Genomic DNA, 20042 nt, shown 5'->3' with positions numbered 1-20042 from the left:
GTGTGAGTGTGCAGGGATGTGCACACCCCTTGTGCTCAGTGGCCTCATCCTGTGCCCTCCCCGGGCAGCCCCAGCTCTGAGGAGCCTCCCGGCGATGCTGAAGGGGAGATCAAGGGGCTATTCATGGCTAATGCTTTCCAAGAATAAAGGAGCAGGAGGAAAACACAAGAGTGTTTGTTTGGGAATGGAGCAAGCAGGCTGTGCAAAGCCTCAGCTACTGGAAATCCACAGGCTGGTGTCTGGGCAGATCACACTGCTGCACTGTCTGCCCCTGACACACACCAGATACCTGCCAGAGCATTGCTCAAGGCAATTTCCTGCGAGTTAATGTAATCTGTTGATTAAATATTTGTTTCTTGCACCCTTGCTGAGCAAGCTGCTGCACTCAGGGAGATGAAGGGAGTTATGTTCTGTGGGATGATGCATATCTTGGGTTTACGGACCTGGGACAGCTGAATGCAGCAACCTGGCCTTCTGATCACTGACAGCATCTGGCGATAAGTATTTACACATCAGAAAGAGACCAAATGAGCTTTTCTGGGCTGTGCTGAGCTTTCAAAGTTCAGATAAAAGCTGCTGTTTTCCTGACATCAGATGCTATCACACAGCAGTGGCACAGTTGTCTGTAAAGCTGTGGGTACTTGTTCGGCTGTCTGAGCCTCTGGATGCCAGGTGGGTGGAGCACTTTCAAACACTGATAAAAGGTTTTGTTTCCTGTTGTTGTAGTATAATTTAACTACATATCACAGGCACCCAGTCCCTTTTTTAAACAGAGATGTTTTCAAGGTTGATAAGACCTGACTGACAGGTACCAAAAACCAAGATGGAAAAATCTTTGTGTTTGCTTGTGATGCAGCTTTCTTCATCCAGCTTAAAGAAATCAGGCAAAGAAAAGAAGAAAACTTATTTTCCTACTTTGTAGCAGTTTAGTTCTAAAACCTGGTGCATGACATGCTTTAATCAGGGATGCAAAGGGATTGAGCTGCAGCTGCATCTGAGAGCACATTGCCCAGGGTGCATGTGGCATGCTCATGGGTGGCACTTTGGTGGCCTGACAGCACCGTGGGGCTGCTGCAGGAGTGTTCCATCAATAGGGCATGTCTGTGATCCTCCTCCAAATTTTTGAAGATAAACTATTGTTTTTAAAAGCTGCTTTAAACCTACATTTTATGGCTGCTGAGATGGACACAGGATATGACCTTCTTGGTTTGGCCCAGATTTTGACTTGCTGTACTTTCTACATCACTGTTTAGCAAATGCAGATGTTTAAAAAGAAGGAGAAGGCTGTTTCCTCTGGAACAAAATCAAAATGCTTTCTTTCTAAAGGAGCACAGGAGCTCCTTTTATAGACTTTTGGTCTGATCCTGGGTTGAAGACAGGGAGAATATTGTGTACATGGGGATGACATGAACAAATTCAAATTGGGGAATCAGCATTTTCCCATAACAAAGATGTGAACCAGCTTCTGGGCAGCAGTTGAAATGCAGATAGAGATTAATTTATGATTGTACTCAGATTTGGGCAGTGGAGACAGTCTGGGTTTGAGCTGAGGACTCACACCAGCACCCAAATGTGGCCTGTGTTGTGTTTGCTATGCAGGACTTGGTGCTTTGAATTTAATCCCAGTATAATTTGGGGCATAATTTGGCAATAGAAAGAAAACTCTGCACAGACACTTGTACCCATTAAGGGTCAGTGATTAGGTTGGGATGCTGGGTCTTTAAAAGTCCTCATGTAAGAATTGAATTGTTTACTTGCAGCTGTTGGAACTGGATCTTGGTGCCTAATTGAACTCAGGGACAGGCTCTCTGTTATTGTTTTAATTTAATAAATGGCTTGAAAGAGCACTCAGATTGCTTGTGGGACCCTCCCAGGAGCGGATGTGCTCTGTGAGAGGTGCTCAGCTCCTGCCAGGGCAGTGGAGGGGATGGAAGTGGCCGGGTCAGCTGTGCTCCCACCTTCTGACCCTCTGCCATCACAGCATGCTCTGCACAGCTCCCACAGCCCACGGTGATGGTGCTGCCACGGATCCCCAGGCTCCTGGGCCACCAGGAGCTGCTCCCTGAACAAGTCCTGGCAGGAGGGAGAGCAGAGCTGGTGTCCTGTGGATCCCTGTCTCTCACCTGCCCTCTCAGGGTGTTGCAGGTGGTTTCACACCATGGGTAGAAAACAGCGACTGCCCCAAATCCACAGCAGCAGGAGTATTTACAGTGGCTTCAGAAAGAGCTGGATCTAGCTGATTTTCCAGCACCCCTAAGAAGCAGAAATCCAGGTCAAAAAAAAAAAAGGTCTTACCACCTTGATTTTTAAATTTGCCTTTCTTTCACCCCCTCCACTGTGTCTGCAGAAACCTCTTTGCACCAGGCTACACTGAGACCCACTACAGCCACACTGGCCAGGCCCAGAGCACCCCCCTGAGCCACACGGTGAGTGCAGAGATCCTTCCCTCCTGTGCCTGCAGGGCACACCGGGCTGGGGCTTGGAGAAGCAGGTGAACCTCTTCCTCCTGGACCTTTTTTTTTAAGGGCACATATCCCCACAGCTTAGAGCTAAAGGGGAGGGCAGTCCAGCTTTCTGATCCGGGAGGTTCCAGTGGGAAAGCTGCTCCATCCCCCAAAAATGGTAAAAACATCTTTCTGTTTTGCCTGAGCTCTGTTATGAGAGCCAAGGTCAGCAGCCAGCATTGCTCCCCTCTCTCTGGGTGCTGAGGAATTGTTTATTCCTCACACTGCTCACCCTCTTGCTTTTAGCTTTGCCACCAAGTTCCCCACACTGGGGACCGTCCCAGCCTTTGGGGAAAGCAGCCCCTATAAGCCAGCTCCCGTTCAATAAAAACCCCACAAATTACTGATCTCACCCAGGCTTGGCTGCCCCTGCTGCAGCAGCACAAAGATGTGCATTGGTCACAAAGCAAAAATAAGAGATAAAATCCCCATGAGATCATCTTTCCTACTGCTGCCCCGGGGTGAGGGGAAGGGATATGAAGAATATGTTGGCGTTTCTGCCCCAAAGCCTCCTTGTCCCTGCCAGAGGCTGCCTTTGTCCCACCAGCCGCCCCGGTGCCCGCCGTGTCACCCTCTGTGGGGCACGGCCCGGGGCCAGCTGCCATCGATGGGTGGGCAGCTCCTGCTCCAGCAGAAAGCTTTGGGTCTGCAGCCACCCCCGTCCTCCTCTGGGCGATTCAGAGCTCTCCATTTTTGCTGGCAACAAGGAGCTGTTTGATGCTCTGGCACAGGCGGCGCTTGGCAGCCCAAAGGCCAAATTTCGCAGCGGAGTCACGGAGATTTAGCGCTGATAATGAGCTGCCAGAGGCAGCGGAAAGGCAACACAAGGACCGGGGAGTGTCGGCAGCGCTTGCACGGGACTCGGCGACGCCTAAATTTATCCCATGCGCCGTGTCCGAACCGTGTGGGCAGCGCCAACCCTGTCTCCTCTGCCTTGCAGGAGCACTGCTTCTACCACGGCACCGTGCGCGGCCGGGAGCGCTCCAGCGTCACCCTCAGCGCCTGCCGAGGGCTGCGGTGAGTGCCTGGGGTGCTGGAATCCGGGAATGGCCTTGGAAATACCCTCGGGAATGCCCCGGGAATGCCACCAAGAATGCCCCTGGGAATGCCCCTGGGAATGCCTCTGCTTAGGTGTTGCCCCCTGAGCTCTTCTCCCAGCAGCCTGATTCTCTCTAGATCTAGAGATGGAGAGCTCTCAAAGGCCACCCAAGCTGGGTATAAAAAGGGCCATATCAGGGAAACTGCAGAATTTGGGATGTCATTGGTAGCCATGGCCCCCTAAGCAGCTCCAGGATCCTTCCCCTGGGTGCTGCCAGTGTGGAGGGTGCAGTGGCTGAGTTTAACTTGAGCCCACTGCAGCAGAAGACTCTTGTTGGTGGCTCGGGGCTGCTCCTGTCACAGGCAGGGACAGGACTCACCATGTCCCAGCCCAGTGCTCTACATTTATGCAGAAGCCTTCTCCCAGTCTCTCACAGCTGGCAATTTGCTGTGTGTTTTGGGGCAAAGTCTTCAAGTCTGAGCTCCCTCCTGGGCTGTGAGCTTTCTGCTTTCTGCTTTCTCCCCAGGTGGTGCCAGGGCTGTGTGTGTGAAACCTTTATTTTGGGAGTAATGGAGCCTTTGGCTGGAAAAGGGGGTCTGTATCCTCAGCCAGGAGTAAATGAAGCAGTTTGTTGTGACCAAGGAGCTGCATTCATTTACACCAGCTCAGAGTTTGTTTCCAAAACATCACACGGGCTTTATTGACATTAGTGGTCATTGCTCTGGAGCCCTGCTGGAAGCTGTGCTGGTGGGACTGGCTCCAGCCAGGAAACAGCCCCTGCCAAAGCAAACCTGAGACATCTCAGTGAGTGTAGCACAGGCCAAAGGGCCCGGTGAGATAACCAGGACAGTGCAGCCACCTGTGGCTTGCAATAAACACTCCAAAAGCAAAGGCAGTCACAGGTGTGCCGTGCTTCTGCCAGCCTGTGTTTCCCTAGGCTCTGCTTTCCAGAGGGACAGGGATGTTCAGTGTGCCTGTGCAGAGGCTTCCTGCACCCCTGAGCTCTCAGTGTCTGCTGGCAGCTCCTTGATATCTTTTTCTCACTGCTGGGGAGGCACAGGAGCTGAGCACACGTGGCTGTTCTCACTCTGAGCCTGCATGGTGTGGGTGGTGCCCATCAAGGCACACATTTTCTAGAGGGCATCACACACACCTTTCCAGCTCTCATGGCTGTAAGATGCTCATTGAGAAATCTAGAACCATCTGGGTATGTGCATGACCCAGGGAGAACTCTGCTTTTCACGTTGACAAACAAAGTCTTCACATTTTTCAGGTCAGGTCTGTTAAAGGCAAATTTCTTCTGTTGGTAGAAAAGCTTCCACTGCCCCTAAAGAAAAAGCTGTAAGTTAAACTTCTCAGGTTGCAGCCTCTCGGTGTCTGAGGCCCACGGGATGGATTTTAATATATGGAAGGTCAGGGATTTCCCCCTCTGAACTCAAAATATTCCCACCCTTTTTATTAATGAACTGCCTGGCCTGGTAAGGATAAGTGTCTTGTCAGAGTCAGATGGGAGCTCAGCAGCAGCAGCAGGATTTGTCCCCAGTTGCTGTGATAGTAATCAACTTTCCCTTTTATTGCTTCCCCTTTCAACAGAGGACTTATCATACTGAGCAGCAATTCCAGCTACATCTTGGAGCCAGCTCCTGACAGCCCAAACCAGCACTTGATTTACAGGGTGGACAACCTGAGGCTGCAGGGAGGAGCTTGTGGCCACCAGGGCACCGTGGATGCAGCTGAAGATTGGCTCAGGAACTTCACAGCTGGGATGAAATCACCAGGCCAGAGGGTGAGCAGGGCTCAGCCTGAGTCCATGCATGATGCTCCAAATATCCCACCTGTTCCCAGCCCTGCTGTGCCCTAGGAGCATAGCTGAGAAAATGAAATGAAGAGCTTTTGGGAGGGTTTTCAGCAAGGTGGAGGTGAAATAGCGGCTCCAGCAGGGAAGTAAATGAGTGTTGGGGACTGTGGAGGGCTGTAGCTGTTCCTACATCCCCTACAGAACAAAAGGTGGGCTGAGGACAGGCTTGGGGGCACCTGCTGTAGCTATACAGACCTTGGTTGCCCTAAATCAATCACATTTGGAGGTCTCTGTGTGTGATGGAGTGGGGTGAACAGCCAGTGAGAAACAAACTGGGAAAAATGACCTCTGCATGTATTTTGTGAAGAGTTTCATGGGGAGTAGTGGGGGAGTAACCCAATAACCCAGCGTTGCTGCTGCTGCAGGTGAAACGGGACACTCTGCAGGCTACAAAGTATGTGGAGCTCCTGCTGGTGGCTGATTATGCAGAGGTAAGGAATGGGATTTATTATATCCAAGGAGCACGGGGCACAGAGTATCCCACCTGCAGCATCCCCTAGGGCAGGGACAGCTGCTGAGGCTCAGCAAGTTTTCTCTTGCAATCCCAATGGTTCTCAGCGGACAGGGAGAGCTGTGTCTGGGTCACTTTTGTCCTGGCAGCCACCACTGGCCCAGGGAGAGATGCAGATTTGGGTGAGGGCTGAGGGTCAGTTCTGGTCTCCCAAGGTAGCAGTGGTCACTCCTAGTTATGGCTGGGAGAGTCTGCCTTCAGAATAGGGAAATTTGGGGGTTTCCAGGAGTGATGTGCTTCTAACTGCAGTACACTTAATCTCTAGAGCAGATAACCATGATGATGCTGTGCTCAGAGCTGCTAGCAGATATATAAATAGACATTTTTAAGGCTCCAGATCACAGAATAGGTCTGGGGGAAGCAGAGTGGAGTCAGCAATCCCTCCCCCATCCCCAGCCTGGACAGGCCAGACACACTGACAGTGCAAACCACACAGTGTTTTACTGATTGTTTAATCTCCAGCACAGACGGGAGCCAGGCTGCTCCTATCCATAATTTACAACTTGAAACTCCAGTAGGGAAAACCACACAGTGCTCTGGGCTATAATTTATTCTGAACAAAGCTAAAGAGGCAGAACCTATTTTGGTTTCTCTGTTAGGCAGCAGGACACCAGGGAAACTGAGAAAACACATAATACCCAGGAACTGCCATGTGTTGTTCACCATTTGATCAGAGAAACTGGGACAGAGGCTCACAGTGTTGTTCTTAAATGCCCTTTCTTTGCTATGTCCCTCACTAAAAGAAAAGTTGGGTTTTGTCATCTGTTAAACAAAAATCTGAACATTTTGCCACTTTAACTCTTTGAGCCAAACAGTTTGCTAAAATTAACTCATTCATTGCCAGGTGATTTAAGTACGCAAATTGGTTGGATGAGTGGGATGTGATGAGAGGTCCAGCAGTCTTGACCTCAGACATGAAGTCCTGTTATCACACATTTCACCTGACACATTTGCCAGTTCTTTGTCAGCTCCCAGCTCTGGGGGCACTGATAAGTTTGGGTTGCTTCACTGTGCCGCCACTTGAGTAGCATCACTGCCACGGTGTGCCAGGGATAAATTCTGAATATACCTGTACAGGTGGGCCTAAAGTCAGATGTGCAGTGCAGGGAGACTTCACTTCAGAGTTACCTTCTTATTTCCAGAATAATGTGGCTCATTTTAATACATTTCAGCTCTTTGTAGTTGCCCTTGTGCTGCCTGACACGTTCATTTTGTTCAGTTTCAGAAACACCGCTTCAGCATCGAAGCAACAAGGCAGAAATTAGTGGAGGCTGCTAATTATGTAGATAAGGTGAGACTGTGTGTGTGTGAAAGGAGGAAAGCAAGGCCCAGATCATAAAATATAAGAAATAATTGGGCCAGGGGAAAGCTTTTTGGGAGAGAGAATAATGTTTTGGCAATTCTCCCCAGTGACTCGGGGAGAGTGCCTGCCAAACAATTGTGTTGTTGCAAATCCAGAACAGGGTGGGGGGATCTCCATTCCTTGGAGCCAGCATGAGCAACTTGTGTTTTACTCTATTTCTGTAAAAACTGTTACCTAAGTAATGCTTTTTGAAAAGGGACTGAGGTCTCACTTGAAATGGTAGAAAACCTGGGAAGTAGAGCTGGAAGGAGCTTTCAGAAGTCATCCCTGCAGTGGTATCTAGTGCTGCTGAAGTAAAACTTCCTTACTTTTCAGATCTACTCCTTTTCTGCTCCCCTTAAACTCCTTCCACCACTCCCTTCACCCCGCTACTCATGAATGCTTCTTCTGTTTGTACTTGACATGGGATAAGATTATTTCCCTACTCTTTTCAGGAATTTTGACTATTGGGATGTAAAACATGATGTCAGTCTTCAGTCTTTGTTTCTTCAGATTATGTCTTTGCCAATCATTCAAAAATGAAAGCTCAATGTCTCTGTTTCAGTTTGAGTTTAGGTGGTTGCACATTTCTGTGTGCAGAGCTCAGCGCTAAGCTGAAATGCATTTCCAGAGCAAGCATCTTCTCTGGACATGTGGATCTCTAGTAGCAATTAGCAGTATATGTTTGAGATTTAAAACACAGTAACATAACTTTGTGGTCCTCATTTTATCATCTCTTTTCTTTTCTGTATCTTAGTTTTACAGGGCCTTGAATATCCGGATTGCCTTGGTGGGGCTGGAGATCTGGACTTATGGGGATAAATGTGATGTAACAGAGAATCCCTACTCCACCCTCAAGTCCTTTCTGGCCTGGAGCAGCAAAGAGAGGCTGCACAGAAAACATGATAATGCCCAACTAATCACGTGAGCTCATTCCTCCTGTGTCTGACAAGTGGGTTTGGTGGGTGGGAAATCAGTTTTTGTACCATGATATCCTTCCAGGATTCAAAGTGGCTTTGTGGAAAGCATTAATTGCTAACCCACCCCACTGACACACAGAGCCCTGGTGCTGGGAGCCAGCTGATGCTGGCCTGTGACTGATGGGCCACTGATCCTTCAGGGCCAGCAGCCTGGCCAGCAATGCAGATGGCATTGGAGGAAAAGTTTGCAGCAGCTCTCAGATCTCCTTTACCTTTTCCATGGAAATTCATCCATCAGGATGAGTCAGAGGACGTGTAGGGTTGAAATGCAGAGTTAAAATGCCTTTTCCCTTGTTTTCTTTGGTTGGTTTTTTTCCTTTAACATTACTGTATTTCCTCTCCATCTGGTCATGTCCTGAGCACGATTTCCAGGGCTCCCATTTCAAATATTTCAGAGTGGTGCAGAATTCCAGCTCAGAGGCAGGAGGAGAGTGTGGCTGCACCCCAGAGGTGTTTCCTACTACTCCCTCCAATCCCCAAATCCCAGGCTGGCAAATATCAGGCTTATGGTAAATTAATTATCCACAAACAGAACTCGGCTAAGGATCCAGAACTGATCTTTCCTGTGCTTGTTGCAAAGCTCAGCAGGAGCACTTTTTGGAACCAAACCATTATAAAAAATAGGATTGTCTGGCTGGCTCACAAAACAGAGTAGCAGTCCAAGATAAACAAACCTAAAGGCTTTGTAGCTCTGCTATGATGTCCTGCTCTGGAAGACACTATAAAGGCAATGTGTCCCCCTGACCCTGTGTAGGGAGCTGTGCACTGCAGGGTGCATTTCTCTGCCTGCCTCCTCGAGTGCCTCAGTACCTTTTCATGCTCTTTCTGGGTTGATTTTAGGGGTGTGCCCTTCAAAGGTACCACAGTGGGCTTGGCTCCCGTGATGGCCATGTGCTCTGACTTCCAGTCAGGAGGAGTAAACATGGTAAGTAATTGCCAATCCCCAATATAAAGCTTCTTGCCAGCAGTGAATACACAGGAGAGAGGCCTCCTAAAGCCCAGGGAGAAAATATTTCCTGTGAAGTTCTCCACTCACCTGCTTATAGGCAGGAATACCTCCAGTAGATATTTTCTACCTGTACAAATGAGAAATTCCCTTCACCCCATCGACCCACAGGTGCACAGGACAGGCACAGGTGAAATGCTGATGTGCCTCTTTGACCTTGCACAGGACCACTCTGATAACGCCATTGGAGTTGCTGCTACCATTGCCCATGAGATGGGACACAATTTTGGCATGAACCACGATTCTGCTGGCTGCTGTACCACCCCTGCAGCAGATGGGGGCTGCATCATGGCTTCTGCAACTGGGTGAGTTCATCCCCATGGGCTCAGGGAGGAATGGGAAGGGCTTTGTTACGAGGGCCTTGGTGGAGTAAGAGTTAGAGATGTAGAGTGAAAGTGGGTTTGTTGCTGCCTGCTGGAGTCAGTGTTTATAGATAAAAAATTGCTGGACATACCCTGGGGCATGGGGCAGTAGCAGTTTGCTGATTCCCAAGGAACTGATTCCTGCCTGAGACTGGCCTTAGGTGATGGCAGCATTTGAAAGTGGAGCTCGGAACTGTTGGGTAAAAGGGAAATTTTCCTGTTCCCTTTTCTTAATAATACTCCTTGGTTTCTGAGAGCCTGTGTTTAACAGGAAAGAAGTCAGTGAGAGAAAAGGGAAGCAAGAGTGGCTCTAGAAACCCATAGGAATTCAGAATTTGATTTTGGATGAGGAAGCATAAAAATATCTACAATTCAGTCATGAAACATGCCAGATGAACCCATACACTTAAAGCCACATTTACCATTTTCTCAAGCCTTCCTCTGTTTGAACAGATTGTTTTTTTTCATAGGCATCTTCTTTTGTGCGCATCATTTCCTCCAAAACCATTTGGGTGAGAAGTGAAAGCCCAGTGGCATGCAAGTGGAGCACACAACCTCCACACACATGCAGAGCCACACATGGAGTGCACAGGCATTGTATCAACAGAAATGAAAAATTTGTGTCACGAACAATATTCACATTCTTCAAAATGAGGTGGTAGATAGGAAAAATTAAATATTGTTTTTAGCAGTTAGGCTCATAGGCAGCTATTCATAGGCTGAGTGCTGGATTTTCAGGCTTGTTCAAGCAGTTGGGAATAAACCACAGCTCCAGTATCGAGGAGGAGAGGACAGCCATGCTTCTCAGCAAGCACAGTCAAATGTAACTCAACATATTTTGGTTCTACAAAGTTATTGTTTAAGGCCATCATAATATTAAACAATCTTGCAGTGCAGTCTCATTTGTGTAGTGCAGGCACAGGAAATCACAACCTGCTTTGGCACAACTCCAGGAATTCCAGGGAGAGACCCATGTCCTTTGGCACTTGTCAGGATTTGCATGTGCTCCTTTTTGCTTCTCTAAACCATTGCCCAGACCTGGCTTCATGTGTTTCTACCCTGTCTCTGCTCAGGCACCCATTCCCCAAGGTGTTCAACCAGTGCAACAGACAGGAGCTGGAGAAGTATCTGCACTCTGGTGGAGGGATGTGTCTGTCCAACATGCCAGACACCAAGAGAATGTATGGTGGAGGGAAATGTGGAAATGGCTACTTGGAGGAGGGAGAGGAGTGTGACTGTGGAGAGGTGGAGGTAAGAATTGTTCAGATCCAACCATTTGGGGTTTAGTGGGACGCGGTTTTTTTTATTATGTATTTTGAAAATACAGTTTTGTGATCTGTAATCAGCTTTTCTTTGTGCAGGCGACAAAAATATCTTCCCTGTGTGCAAATGTAAATCAAGGTTCTAAAATATTACATCTGACTTCACAGTGTGTGGTACAATTCCCCCAGAACTCAGGGATGGTGTGGTCCAGGGCTGAGCAGAGGTGATTAAAACTTCATTTAAAAGGGAGATGAAAAAGTGATTTTTAGGTCACAGAATCACAGATTAATTAAGGTTGGAAAAGACCTCCAAGATCATCAAGTCCAACCTGTGACCCATCACCACCTTGCCAGCAGAACCGCAGGACTGAGCCCCACATCCAGTCATTTCTTGAACACCTCCAGGGACAGTGACTCCACCACCTCCCTGGGCAGCCCATCCCAGTGCTTAGCAACCCTTTCAGTGAAAAAATTCTTCCAGATGTTGCAGTTTGATATATAAATTCACTTTCCCTCCATTCTGTTAAGGATGGGGCTTCTCTCAGCACTGCATCTCACTTCTGCAAATCCATCCTTTGCCTCATAAGAGAACAGGGAGCTGGAGCCAGCAGCCCAGACTCTCCAGATGTGATAAGCACAAGCAGCTGTATCCCATCAGAGGGGGGTTGTGCAGTGCTGGCACTCAGCTCCTGCTGGGTACCCTGAGATACCCTGGAAGGGAGGGTTTTACGTTGTGTGTGACCCACTGAGAGTGAGAACACATCAGTGCCAGCTCAGACCTGCCCTGTGAACTCTGCTGCACCTCTCTGCCTTGCAGGACTGCAGGAACCCCTGCTGTGACCCCAGGACCTGCTCCCTGAAGCCTGGTGCTGAGTGTGCCCATGGCAGCTGCTGCCATCAGTGCAAGGTGGGGGCTCTGGGTTTTCCTGAGAGGAAAGGGAATAACAGGGAAGCAAGTGTGAGGCTGGAAACTGGAGGGGGGGAAGGGGAGAAAACAAAGCCAAATATGGAGTGTAACTCTTCACCTGGTTTGGTTTGTCTTTAGGTGCAACAGCCATGAGTGTGATCAGACTAGTGGGGTCTTTTCTTCTGGCTGATTGAATTGACTCCTCTGGTGTCTTAAGATGAGCTGTGAGTGCTGCTGGAGTGTAGTCACACTGCCTCTCTTAAACACTGAGGGATAAATCAGAGCTGATATTTCTCTCCATTGGCTCTAGAAGAAATCTAGACAGAGCTCTTGGAGCAAACACTTCCTTCAGGGATTAGGCTGGATGCTGTGTTTGCTCTGAACCCTCTTTTCTGGGGTGCAGCTGAATCCCTTTAGCTCTGGTGTTTGCTGAAGAACTGCTGGCAAAAAGTATCATTTTAAATATCAGCTTTCCTTATAGTGACTGTTAAAATGTGTTTGTGGTTTTGGAGCCAAAGATCTCAAATTTGACAACAAATTAACTCAAAAATGAACATGGGCTAACATTTCTCTTAAGCTCATTTTTATGATTGCACACTGCATGCTCCTACTGACCTATCCTGAGAAAAATGTGAACCCCAATTTCCAGAAATCCACCTATCCACCTGGACTCACTTGGAACAAGCTCCCAGATGTGACTGTGAATGCTCTTTGTTCTCCACGTGTGTGGTGGACAAGAGAAGAATGAACTGAGCAAACTCATAAGCAAGGGAGACATAAGTTATTCATCAGGAAAATGTCTCCAGCAGAAATGACAGAAACAAACTTCCCAAACCAGGGAGGGTTTTGAGAACAGATTACACAAACATCTGTCAGAAATGGTTCAGGTAAATTGGATCCTACCCTAGGGTAGAGTGAGATGGATCAGTGTCCCCATGAGGTCTGGCAGCCTTACACTCCATGCATGATCTCATCAATGCCTGGGGAAGGGACACAGTCATTAATTGCATTCTACACAGTTCCCCCAGCTAATGAAGTCCCAGGGGCACGAGTCACTGCTGACCTCAAAAACCCTCAGCCAAGGAGGACAAAGTGACCCACACAGAGTTCTGCCTTATCTACAGACATGAAACCACTGAGGAGCCAAGCAATAATTCTGAGATTTCCCCACTGTCTCTTTTTAGCTGATGTCCCCAGGAACTCCCTGCAGGAAGAGCTCGGGACTCTGTGACCTCCCAGAGTTTTGCACTGGCGAGTCCCCGTTCTGCCCCCCGAACTCCTACCGGATGGATGGGGCTGCCTGTGATGGAGGAAAGGCTTACTGCTACAGTGGCATGTGCCTCACCTACAGGGACCAGTGTGTGCAGCTCTGGGGGCCTGGTAAGGACACTGCCTGCAGCACATTGCCAAGTATTTCCACAGTTCCACAGTATTTCCAAGGTGTCTGGGACCTGCAAGTCACAACCTGCTGGCCTTTGAGCCAGCAAATGCTCTGCTCCTGCTGCTCCTCACCCTGAGCAAGGCAGGAGCACCTTCCATACCTGCTGTCAGCAGCAGAGTCTGAGGAACCTTTTCTCCTGCCTTACTCACGTGGAGGAGGCAGCAAAAAATTTCCCGTGCTCCAACCACTCCAGAAAAAGGACGAGTGGTTGGCATGGGGTGGGATGAAGCAGCCACTGGAGTCTCTCCCATGCAGGAGCACAGCCAGCACCTGATGCCTGCTTTGAGAAGGTCAATGCTGCTGGAGACATCTACGGGAACTGTGGGAAGGACATCTACGGGAATTACAGGAAGTGTGACATGAGGTACAAAGCAGAGGGGCAGCCCAGGGCTGCTCAATGGAGAAGATGTTTTTATATGTTACAAAATTATGGGCCAGGAGATAAAACTGATCCATGCATTGGTTCACTCCCTCCCTCTGCCTCCTGGGAAACCAGCTGCATCCTTGTGGGACTTGGAGCCTTTACAGCTGAAGCTTTCAGCTCACCATTTTCAAACATCTAGTTGACATTCTTCCAAAGCAACAGAAGAGGGGGGAATTTTTTAAATCCATAAGATAAATGTAGCTTTCTAGCTGAGTCAGAATTTCTTAGTCTTAATTCCGATTTTGTTGAGCCATCCATGGGGACATCCCCCATCCATGGGGACTGTGGGGTGGTACCATCAGTAGCCATCAGATAATTCTTGGGGAGGTGCATGATCTCATCACTCATATTTCTCTCCATTGGCTCTGAAAGAAATCTAGACAGAGCTCTTGGAGCAAACACTTCCTCCAGGGATTAGGCTGGATGCTGTGTTTGCTCTGAACCCTCTTTTCTGGGGTGCAGCTGAATCCCTCGTTTAACAATGACTCAGCACTGCTGCTTTAATTTACATTTAGAGCTCATGTCTGCAAACATTCAGCAAGCCAGGAATAATCACTTTAGCCTTTCCTTTGACATCAGAGATGCTAAATGTGGGAAGATCCAGTGCCAGAGCTCAGCTTTCAAGCCCCTGCAGCCCAATGCCGTGGCCATAGACACCACTGTGAACAGGCAGCGCTGCCGGGGCACCCACGTGTACAGATCCGACAGTGAGGAGAAGGAGATGCTGGACCCTGGCCTGGTGTTGACAGGAACAAAGTGTGGGAGCCATCATGTAGGTACAGTCCTGCCTGGAGTGGCTTGGGGGAGGCTCAGAGTATCTCTTTTCCACCCAGAATGTACTTTGTGGTTGTCAAGCTATTAATTTTTTATGTCTAATGCTCTTCTAGGAGATTTCTGTATTTGTTAGAAAAATAACTCCTTTGAGGTTTTGGAGAAGGACACACACCAAAGGCTTTATGTCTCTGCCAGATGAGGTTCAGGGCCAGAGATAAATCTGGGATTTGCTAATTGCTTGAAGTTGTCTTGCTTAAAGATGAGGCACAGTTGAAACCAAAGATGTGAGAGCTCCTTCAGGGACTTGCCACATGGGCATGGCCAGGCTGTGGCCAGCTGAGCTCCCACTTCTCTCTGATTCCCATAGACTGGGATTTGGGGTAGTGATTAACTGTTTGCTTGGGAACCAGGTTAATTCATTTCCTGTTATTCTGCCCAGGGAGTTAATTAGCTGTATTCACAAGTCACAAGATAGCACAAGGCAGTGACTTGGTAACTAACCCAGAGAGCTAACACTGAGTTGTTGGATGCTTTCTGTGCAGGTTTGCTTTGAGGGGCGCTGCCAGAACATGTCCATCATCTTTGAATCTGAGAGCTGTAGCAAGAAGTGCCATGGGCATGGAGTAAGTGTCTTCTTTTTCATCTCCATTCCAGGCTGAAGCAGGATGGGCTCCCATTCTTCTGTGGCTGCTTGTTCAGCTCAGCTCTGATACCTTCCTTAGGTTTGCTCTGGACTTTGGCTTCTTGGCTATCAATTTGAATATTTCTTTCCTGTTTGATGCATTTTCTGGTCCATGAATGTCCCTTTGACACAGGGTTTAAGGAGGTCTGTTGGAGGAATATGAATTGCAATAAGTGAAAAAACAAGGAGTAATCTTAAAGAAAAATATCCTGGACCCATTTTAGATTTAAGAAAAAGTATCAGACATACTAAAGAAAAAAACATAGCAAAAAGTAACAGGGCAGTTTATCCCCCTCCCTGAAGAAAAGATTTTCCAGGCACTCAGCTCCCACTGGAGCGTCTCCTGTGGTGTCTAATTCAGCGAGGGCTTAGTTTGTTTTCACTTGCAGGTTTCTTAGTAGCTTCCACCTGAATCTCTGAATCTTCCCACTCCAGGTGTGCAACAACAACAAGAACTGCCACTGTGACCAGGGCTGGGCCCCCCCATTCTGCAACAAGGAGGGGACAGGAGGCAGCTTGGACAGTGGTCCCCCTCTGCCAGAAGGTGAGAGGGACCAGCTCTGCTATGGGGCCACTTCAGAAGGACTTGAGATGGTTGGGAGCAGAGAGTTTTCCATTTAACAAACTCCATTTTCTTGCCCTCAGGTTCTTCAGCAGTTGTGATAGCTCTGGCAATCCTGGCTCCCATTCTCCTTCTCACAGGAATCTTTTTATTCTATTATCTCAAATGCTGGAGTAAATTTACCATCTGTTCTCTAAAGAAGACACCTCAGTTCAGGTAAGGTGTCAGTGCTGTGCCTGGTCTCCTTGCCCCCCCTCCTGCCAGGACAGAATTGCAAATGCTATGAGGAATGTCACTAAATTGATTTGTTGGTATAGTCACTATTGACTTCTCATTTTTTCACTCCAGTGAAGATAAAATAGTAAATACAGGAAAATAAAGGAGAAAACCTATCAAGACATTAACATCCTTCTTTTTCTTTCTCTCATGCTCAGTGACACCTCTGGAACTGGGCATGCAAACCCTGCCTTCAAGCTGAGAACCCCCCAGCAGCAGAGGAAGGTAGGGGCAGGGTCCTTCCACCTGCAGGGCAGAGATGCAGCTGCCCCAAGGTGTGGGATGGGGTTTCCCTGGAATTAGGGAGTGGTTTTATCAAAGGATGGGAAAAGGAGACAGACACCACCCCTGGCTGAAAGTCAGTGGCAGCTGAGTGTAGCACCTGCTCCTGGTGATTTCCCCAAAGGCAGGAGCTGGGATTTCACCAGGCTTGTGGGGCTGCTTGTCTCTCCTGCTGGATCCTCTGTTGTCACATCCCCCATCTCAAAACTGGAGAAATGGCAAACCCTGGGTTTATTTGCAAGCGTCACACTGATGCCTGGGTTACTCTGTTCTCTTGACTTCCATTTCTGCCTCATGATCCCAAGTTATCCCAGTCCATCTAAACAAGACACACACAACGTGTACTGGTTTTATACACACACATACTGGTGTTACACACACACTGGTGTTGCACACACACATTCTGGTTTTGCACACACACACACATTCTGGTTTTACACACACACACACATTCTGGTGTTGCAGGCAATATTTTCCACTCTGTGGCTCAGAGACCTCACGTAGATCCTCAGAAGTGTCACAGCGAGTACAAAGGGTGGTTTGAAGTGGAAATACATGAGGATTTGTGGTTTTTCTGCACAGGTGATTGGCTTCCCTGAAATCCCACCCAAGCCTCCTTCTCAGCAAGCTCCAGGGCTCCAGATGAGCAGGCAGCAGCCACCCCGCTTCCCTGGCAGCCCGAGCTGCAGCGGGGGGCAGCCCGTGGGGCCGGCACTTCCCAAGGACATTCCCCGCAGGACGCCCCCGAGCAGGCCAGCACCTCCTGCTCCCAAACCTCCAGCCTCTCAGGTATGGACTCGTGCTGCTGTCCTGTGGGTGCTGTTTGATGGCAGGTTTGTTCTGGTGAGGCCTCTCACCCTGTTAGTCTTGACCCAAACTGACCCCATCTTATGTGAGCTGCCTCTCCATGGGGTCATTTTGAAGGTTAAAAGGAAATATTTATTTCTTTTGCTGGCAGCTCTGTTCTAAACTTACCGCGGACCCCACATTCTTATTAGAAAGATGGTAAATCACTCAGACTGACTTCAACCCATTTTGCAAAATAATATTATTATTTTGGGGCCCTCAAAGAAGCAAAGGTAGCAGGAGGCTGGCTCCCAGGCAGTCATGGGGTCATTTTGAAGGTTAAAAGGAAATATTTATTTCTTTTGCTGGCAGCTCTGTTCTAAACTTACCGCGGACCCCACATTCTTATTAGAAAGATGGTAAATCACTCAGACTGACTTCAACCCATTTTGCAAAATAATATTATTATTTTGGGGCCCTCAAAGAAGCAAAGGTAGCAGGAGGCTGGCTCCCAGGCAGTCTCTCTCTCTGAAGGACATAGAGGAAAACAAACCCTATGGAGCAGAATCTTAGCAAATGGGGTTTGTTTCTAGTCCATTGTTCCTGTGAACAGCCGGCACTTCACAGGAAAGAAAACTAAAACAAAAGCAGGAAGCTGAGTGCTGTCAGTAAGGAATAGGTATCCTTCCCAGCTGCTTGTTGACAAGTTCTCCATGATCTCCTTTGTGTTCCCTCCCCAACACATCCAGTCTCTTTATCTCAGTCAGCCTTATGGGATGGAACACTTTTCATAGGATTTCCACAAGAAATCTGTCTGTTTCTGGGTTAGTGGAGAGCCACGAGTTGGTGACGACAAAGGGGAAATAATTAATGTCTTTTTGCTAGCTGCATTGGCCTTCCTGGATGTTTGCAGCATCTGCCAGATTTGCTGTCTTGCTATTCCTATAGGAGCTCTTCAGGCCTGGCAGTCAGTGGAATTTAGTCTGCCTTGTCCTTCCTGGAGTCACAGGGCGAGATCCTTGGAGAGCAATACATCCCCAAGCCATCAAGCACTGCATTTATGCATAGTCTGAGGAGACTGCAGGGGTTTTGGGTGCCCTCCAAGTCATGAGTGCAGCTGTGTTTGGTAAATCAACACCTGTAAGGCAGCAGCTTAGCACAGACCCTGAGCAACAACAGGCAATTGGCTCTTGTGGGGGTAACTTCTCCCCCTGGGACATGCTTTCCACTGAAATTCATTAGATGAATGGAAAATATAACGCTCTGAGCATCCTATTAGGGACAGCTGTGTGCACAAACAAATAATAACTGCTTGTGGGTCTGTGTGTATTTGTATGGGCACAAGAACATGCACATATGTAGTGTTTACAGGCATTGTACAGGCAAACAAACACTGAGTGTATGTGTGTGGAACTTGCTTCCAGCCATGAAGTGCATCAGTTATTGTGGCTAATTAAAAAGGCTCTGGAACACAGGTTACCTATTACTTCCAAAACTTAAGGCTTAAATTCAAAACTATTTTTTCCTTCTGTAGGATATTTCAAGGCCCCGGCCACCCCAGAGAGCTCTGCCAGCAAACCCCATCCCATCCAGGTCCAGAGGCTGGCAGGGGAGCAGCCCTGCTGTCCCGCTGCCCCCTGGGCACTGCAGAGCCCCTGGGCACCTCCAGCCTGTGGCACAGGTAGGCACTGGGAGGGGTGGTGGGAAGCACCACCTGGAATTCACCCCTGGGGAATAAAAACACTCTGAAGGGAATATCAGCCTGCAGAACACCTTAGTGCACAGCCCAGGGAGGTGCACACAGAGAGGCTGTGGGTTGGTCACCTTTATTGCAGGGGTCTCTGGTTTTACCTGTTTCATACTAAGAATTTAGAGAGTTGAGCAAAACAGGGAATTCTTTCCTCCACAGCCCTGAACACTTCCTCAGGCAAGGCATTTGTGTGAGTGGGGCAGAGCAATGGGGTCAAGGGCTGTGGGACCCAGAAGTGTTAGTGAAGAGCAGCAAAACATGAAGATTCACACAAGACTTGAAGATCCCAGTAAAGAACAAAAATTCTTTCTGTCCTCTCTAGCTGTGGCTAAGGAGAAGCTTTCTCTGCAGGAAGCGTTTCACAAAAATCATCCTGAATACAGGACTTAATAAGGGACTTCTAGGCACTGAGTTCAGTGCTCTGCAAACACAAAACATCTCCACTCCACACAGCACAGTTATGTGTCTCCAGCCTGCAATATGCTGGAGGCCAGCTGTGGAAAATGGAGAAAACTGCAGGAACCTCCCTGTGGGAGATGCATTGCTGTGTGATGCACTGGGTTTTGAATGCAGACAGGCTAACATCAGCTCCAGGAGAGGGCAAGCACAGTGCTTGTTCTTCCATCAGTGCTCACTCCTCTCTTTCCCCCTTTTTCCATCTCACCCAGGGTGCTGGTGCCTGGAGAGCTGGAGCAGTGAACAACTTGCACGTGGGACAGCCAGGCTCCCCTGGGCATTCCGGAGGCAGCCTGTTCCTGGCCTTCATCACCAAAAACACTCTCACACCTCCACTACCACGGACAGTGTCTCAGTTCCCCTCCTCCTGCCCCAGCCCTGCTCCCTCTGTGACTCACCAGGCATGGCAGGGGTGGCCCAGGTACACGCCAGGCTCAGCTGGACCCTCTCTGCCTTTTCCACGTAGGGATGACTCGTTTGTACGGTATTTAAATATTGTTGTGCAATATCCACTGCAGGGATGGGGTGATGGGGGTTTCCACGTGTTTTTAATCACTTATTTAAGTATTACCAGGAAGAACAAGCTGTGAATGCAGGTGCTGGCCTTGATGGGCTTTCATGTGAGCCCTGTTGGCTTCCTCAGCCCTCCCCAGGCAGCTGCAGGAGCATATTGGTGCTATACAGAACCCACTGCCTCTGGGGAGAGCAGCTGGTGATAACATTCTTCAGTTTATTCTCTGTTTACAGGGGGTGGCAAGTGGGGCCCCAACTGGGAGCCAACTGTGGGTATATAATTTGTGGGGCCACTGTGGGTTTTGGTCAGCTTTAGCAGAGGGGA

At 48.7% G+C, this 20042-nt stretch overlaps 1 protein-coding gene across 1 annotated transcript in view; it reads left to right on the top strand.

The window, feature by feature from the left end:
• Window positions 1-20036, top strand: part of ADAM19 (ADAM metallopeptidase domain 19) — a gene marked incomplete at its 5' end in the record, with an annotated part of 30131 nt that extends 10095 nt beyond the window's left edge. Inside the window, 20 exons of the mRNA XM_031055204.1 lie at window positions 2348-2426; window positions 3445-3521; window positions 5137-5329; window positions 5767-5832; window positions 7132-7203; window positions 8012-8178; window positions 9075-9159; window positions 9406-9545; window positions 10676-10853; window positions 11682-11771; window positions 12956-13151; window positions 13468-13576; window positions 14216-14408; window positions 14953-15033; window positions 15528-15636; window positions 15738-15870; window positions 16089-16155; window positions 16795-17001; window positions 18533-18679; window positions 19417-20036. Of these exons, the coding sequence (XP_030911064.1) occupies window positions 2348-2426; window positions 3445-3521; window positions 5137-5329; window positions 5767-5832; window positions 7132-7203; window positions 8012-8178; window positions 9075-9159; window positions 9406-9545; window positions 10676-10853; window positions 11682-11771; window positions 12956-13151; window positions 13468-13576; window positions 14216-14408; window positions 14953-15033; window positions 15528-15636; window positions 15738-15870; window positions 16089-16155; window positions 16795-17001; window positions 18533-18679; window positions 19417-19794 (2767 nt within the window). The remainder of the gene's footprint in view (window positions 1-2347; window positions 2427-3444; window positions 3522-5136; window positions 5330-5766; window positions 5833-7131; window positions 7204-8011; window positions 8179-9074; window positions 9160-9405; window positions 9546-10675; window positions 10854-11681; window positions 11772-12955; window positions 13152-13467; window positions 13577-14215; window positions 14409-14952; window positions 15034-15527; window positions 15637-15737; window positions 15871-16088; window positions 16156-16794; window positions 17002-18532; window positions 18680-19416) is intronic.
• Window positions 20037-20042: the final 6 nt, after the last annotated feature.

This window comes from Geospiza fortis, unplaced genomic scaffold (genome assembly GCF_000277835.1).
Source record: "Geospiza fortis unplaced genomic scaffold, GeoFor_1.0 scaffold55, whole genome shotgun sequence".
Lineage (NCBI taxonomy): Eukaryota > Metazoa > Chordata > Aves > Passeriformes > Thraupidae > Geospiza > Geospiza fortis.
Note: the sequence above shows the minus strand (reverse complement) of the source record. Positions and strands in the feature narration are given on the sequence as shown.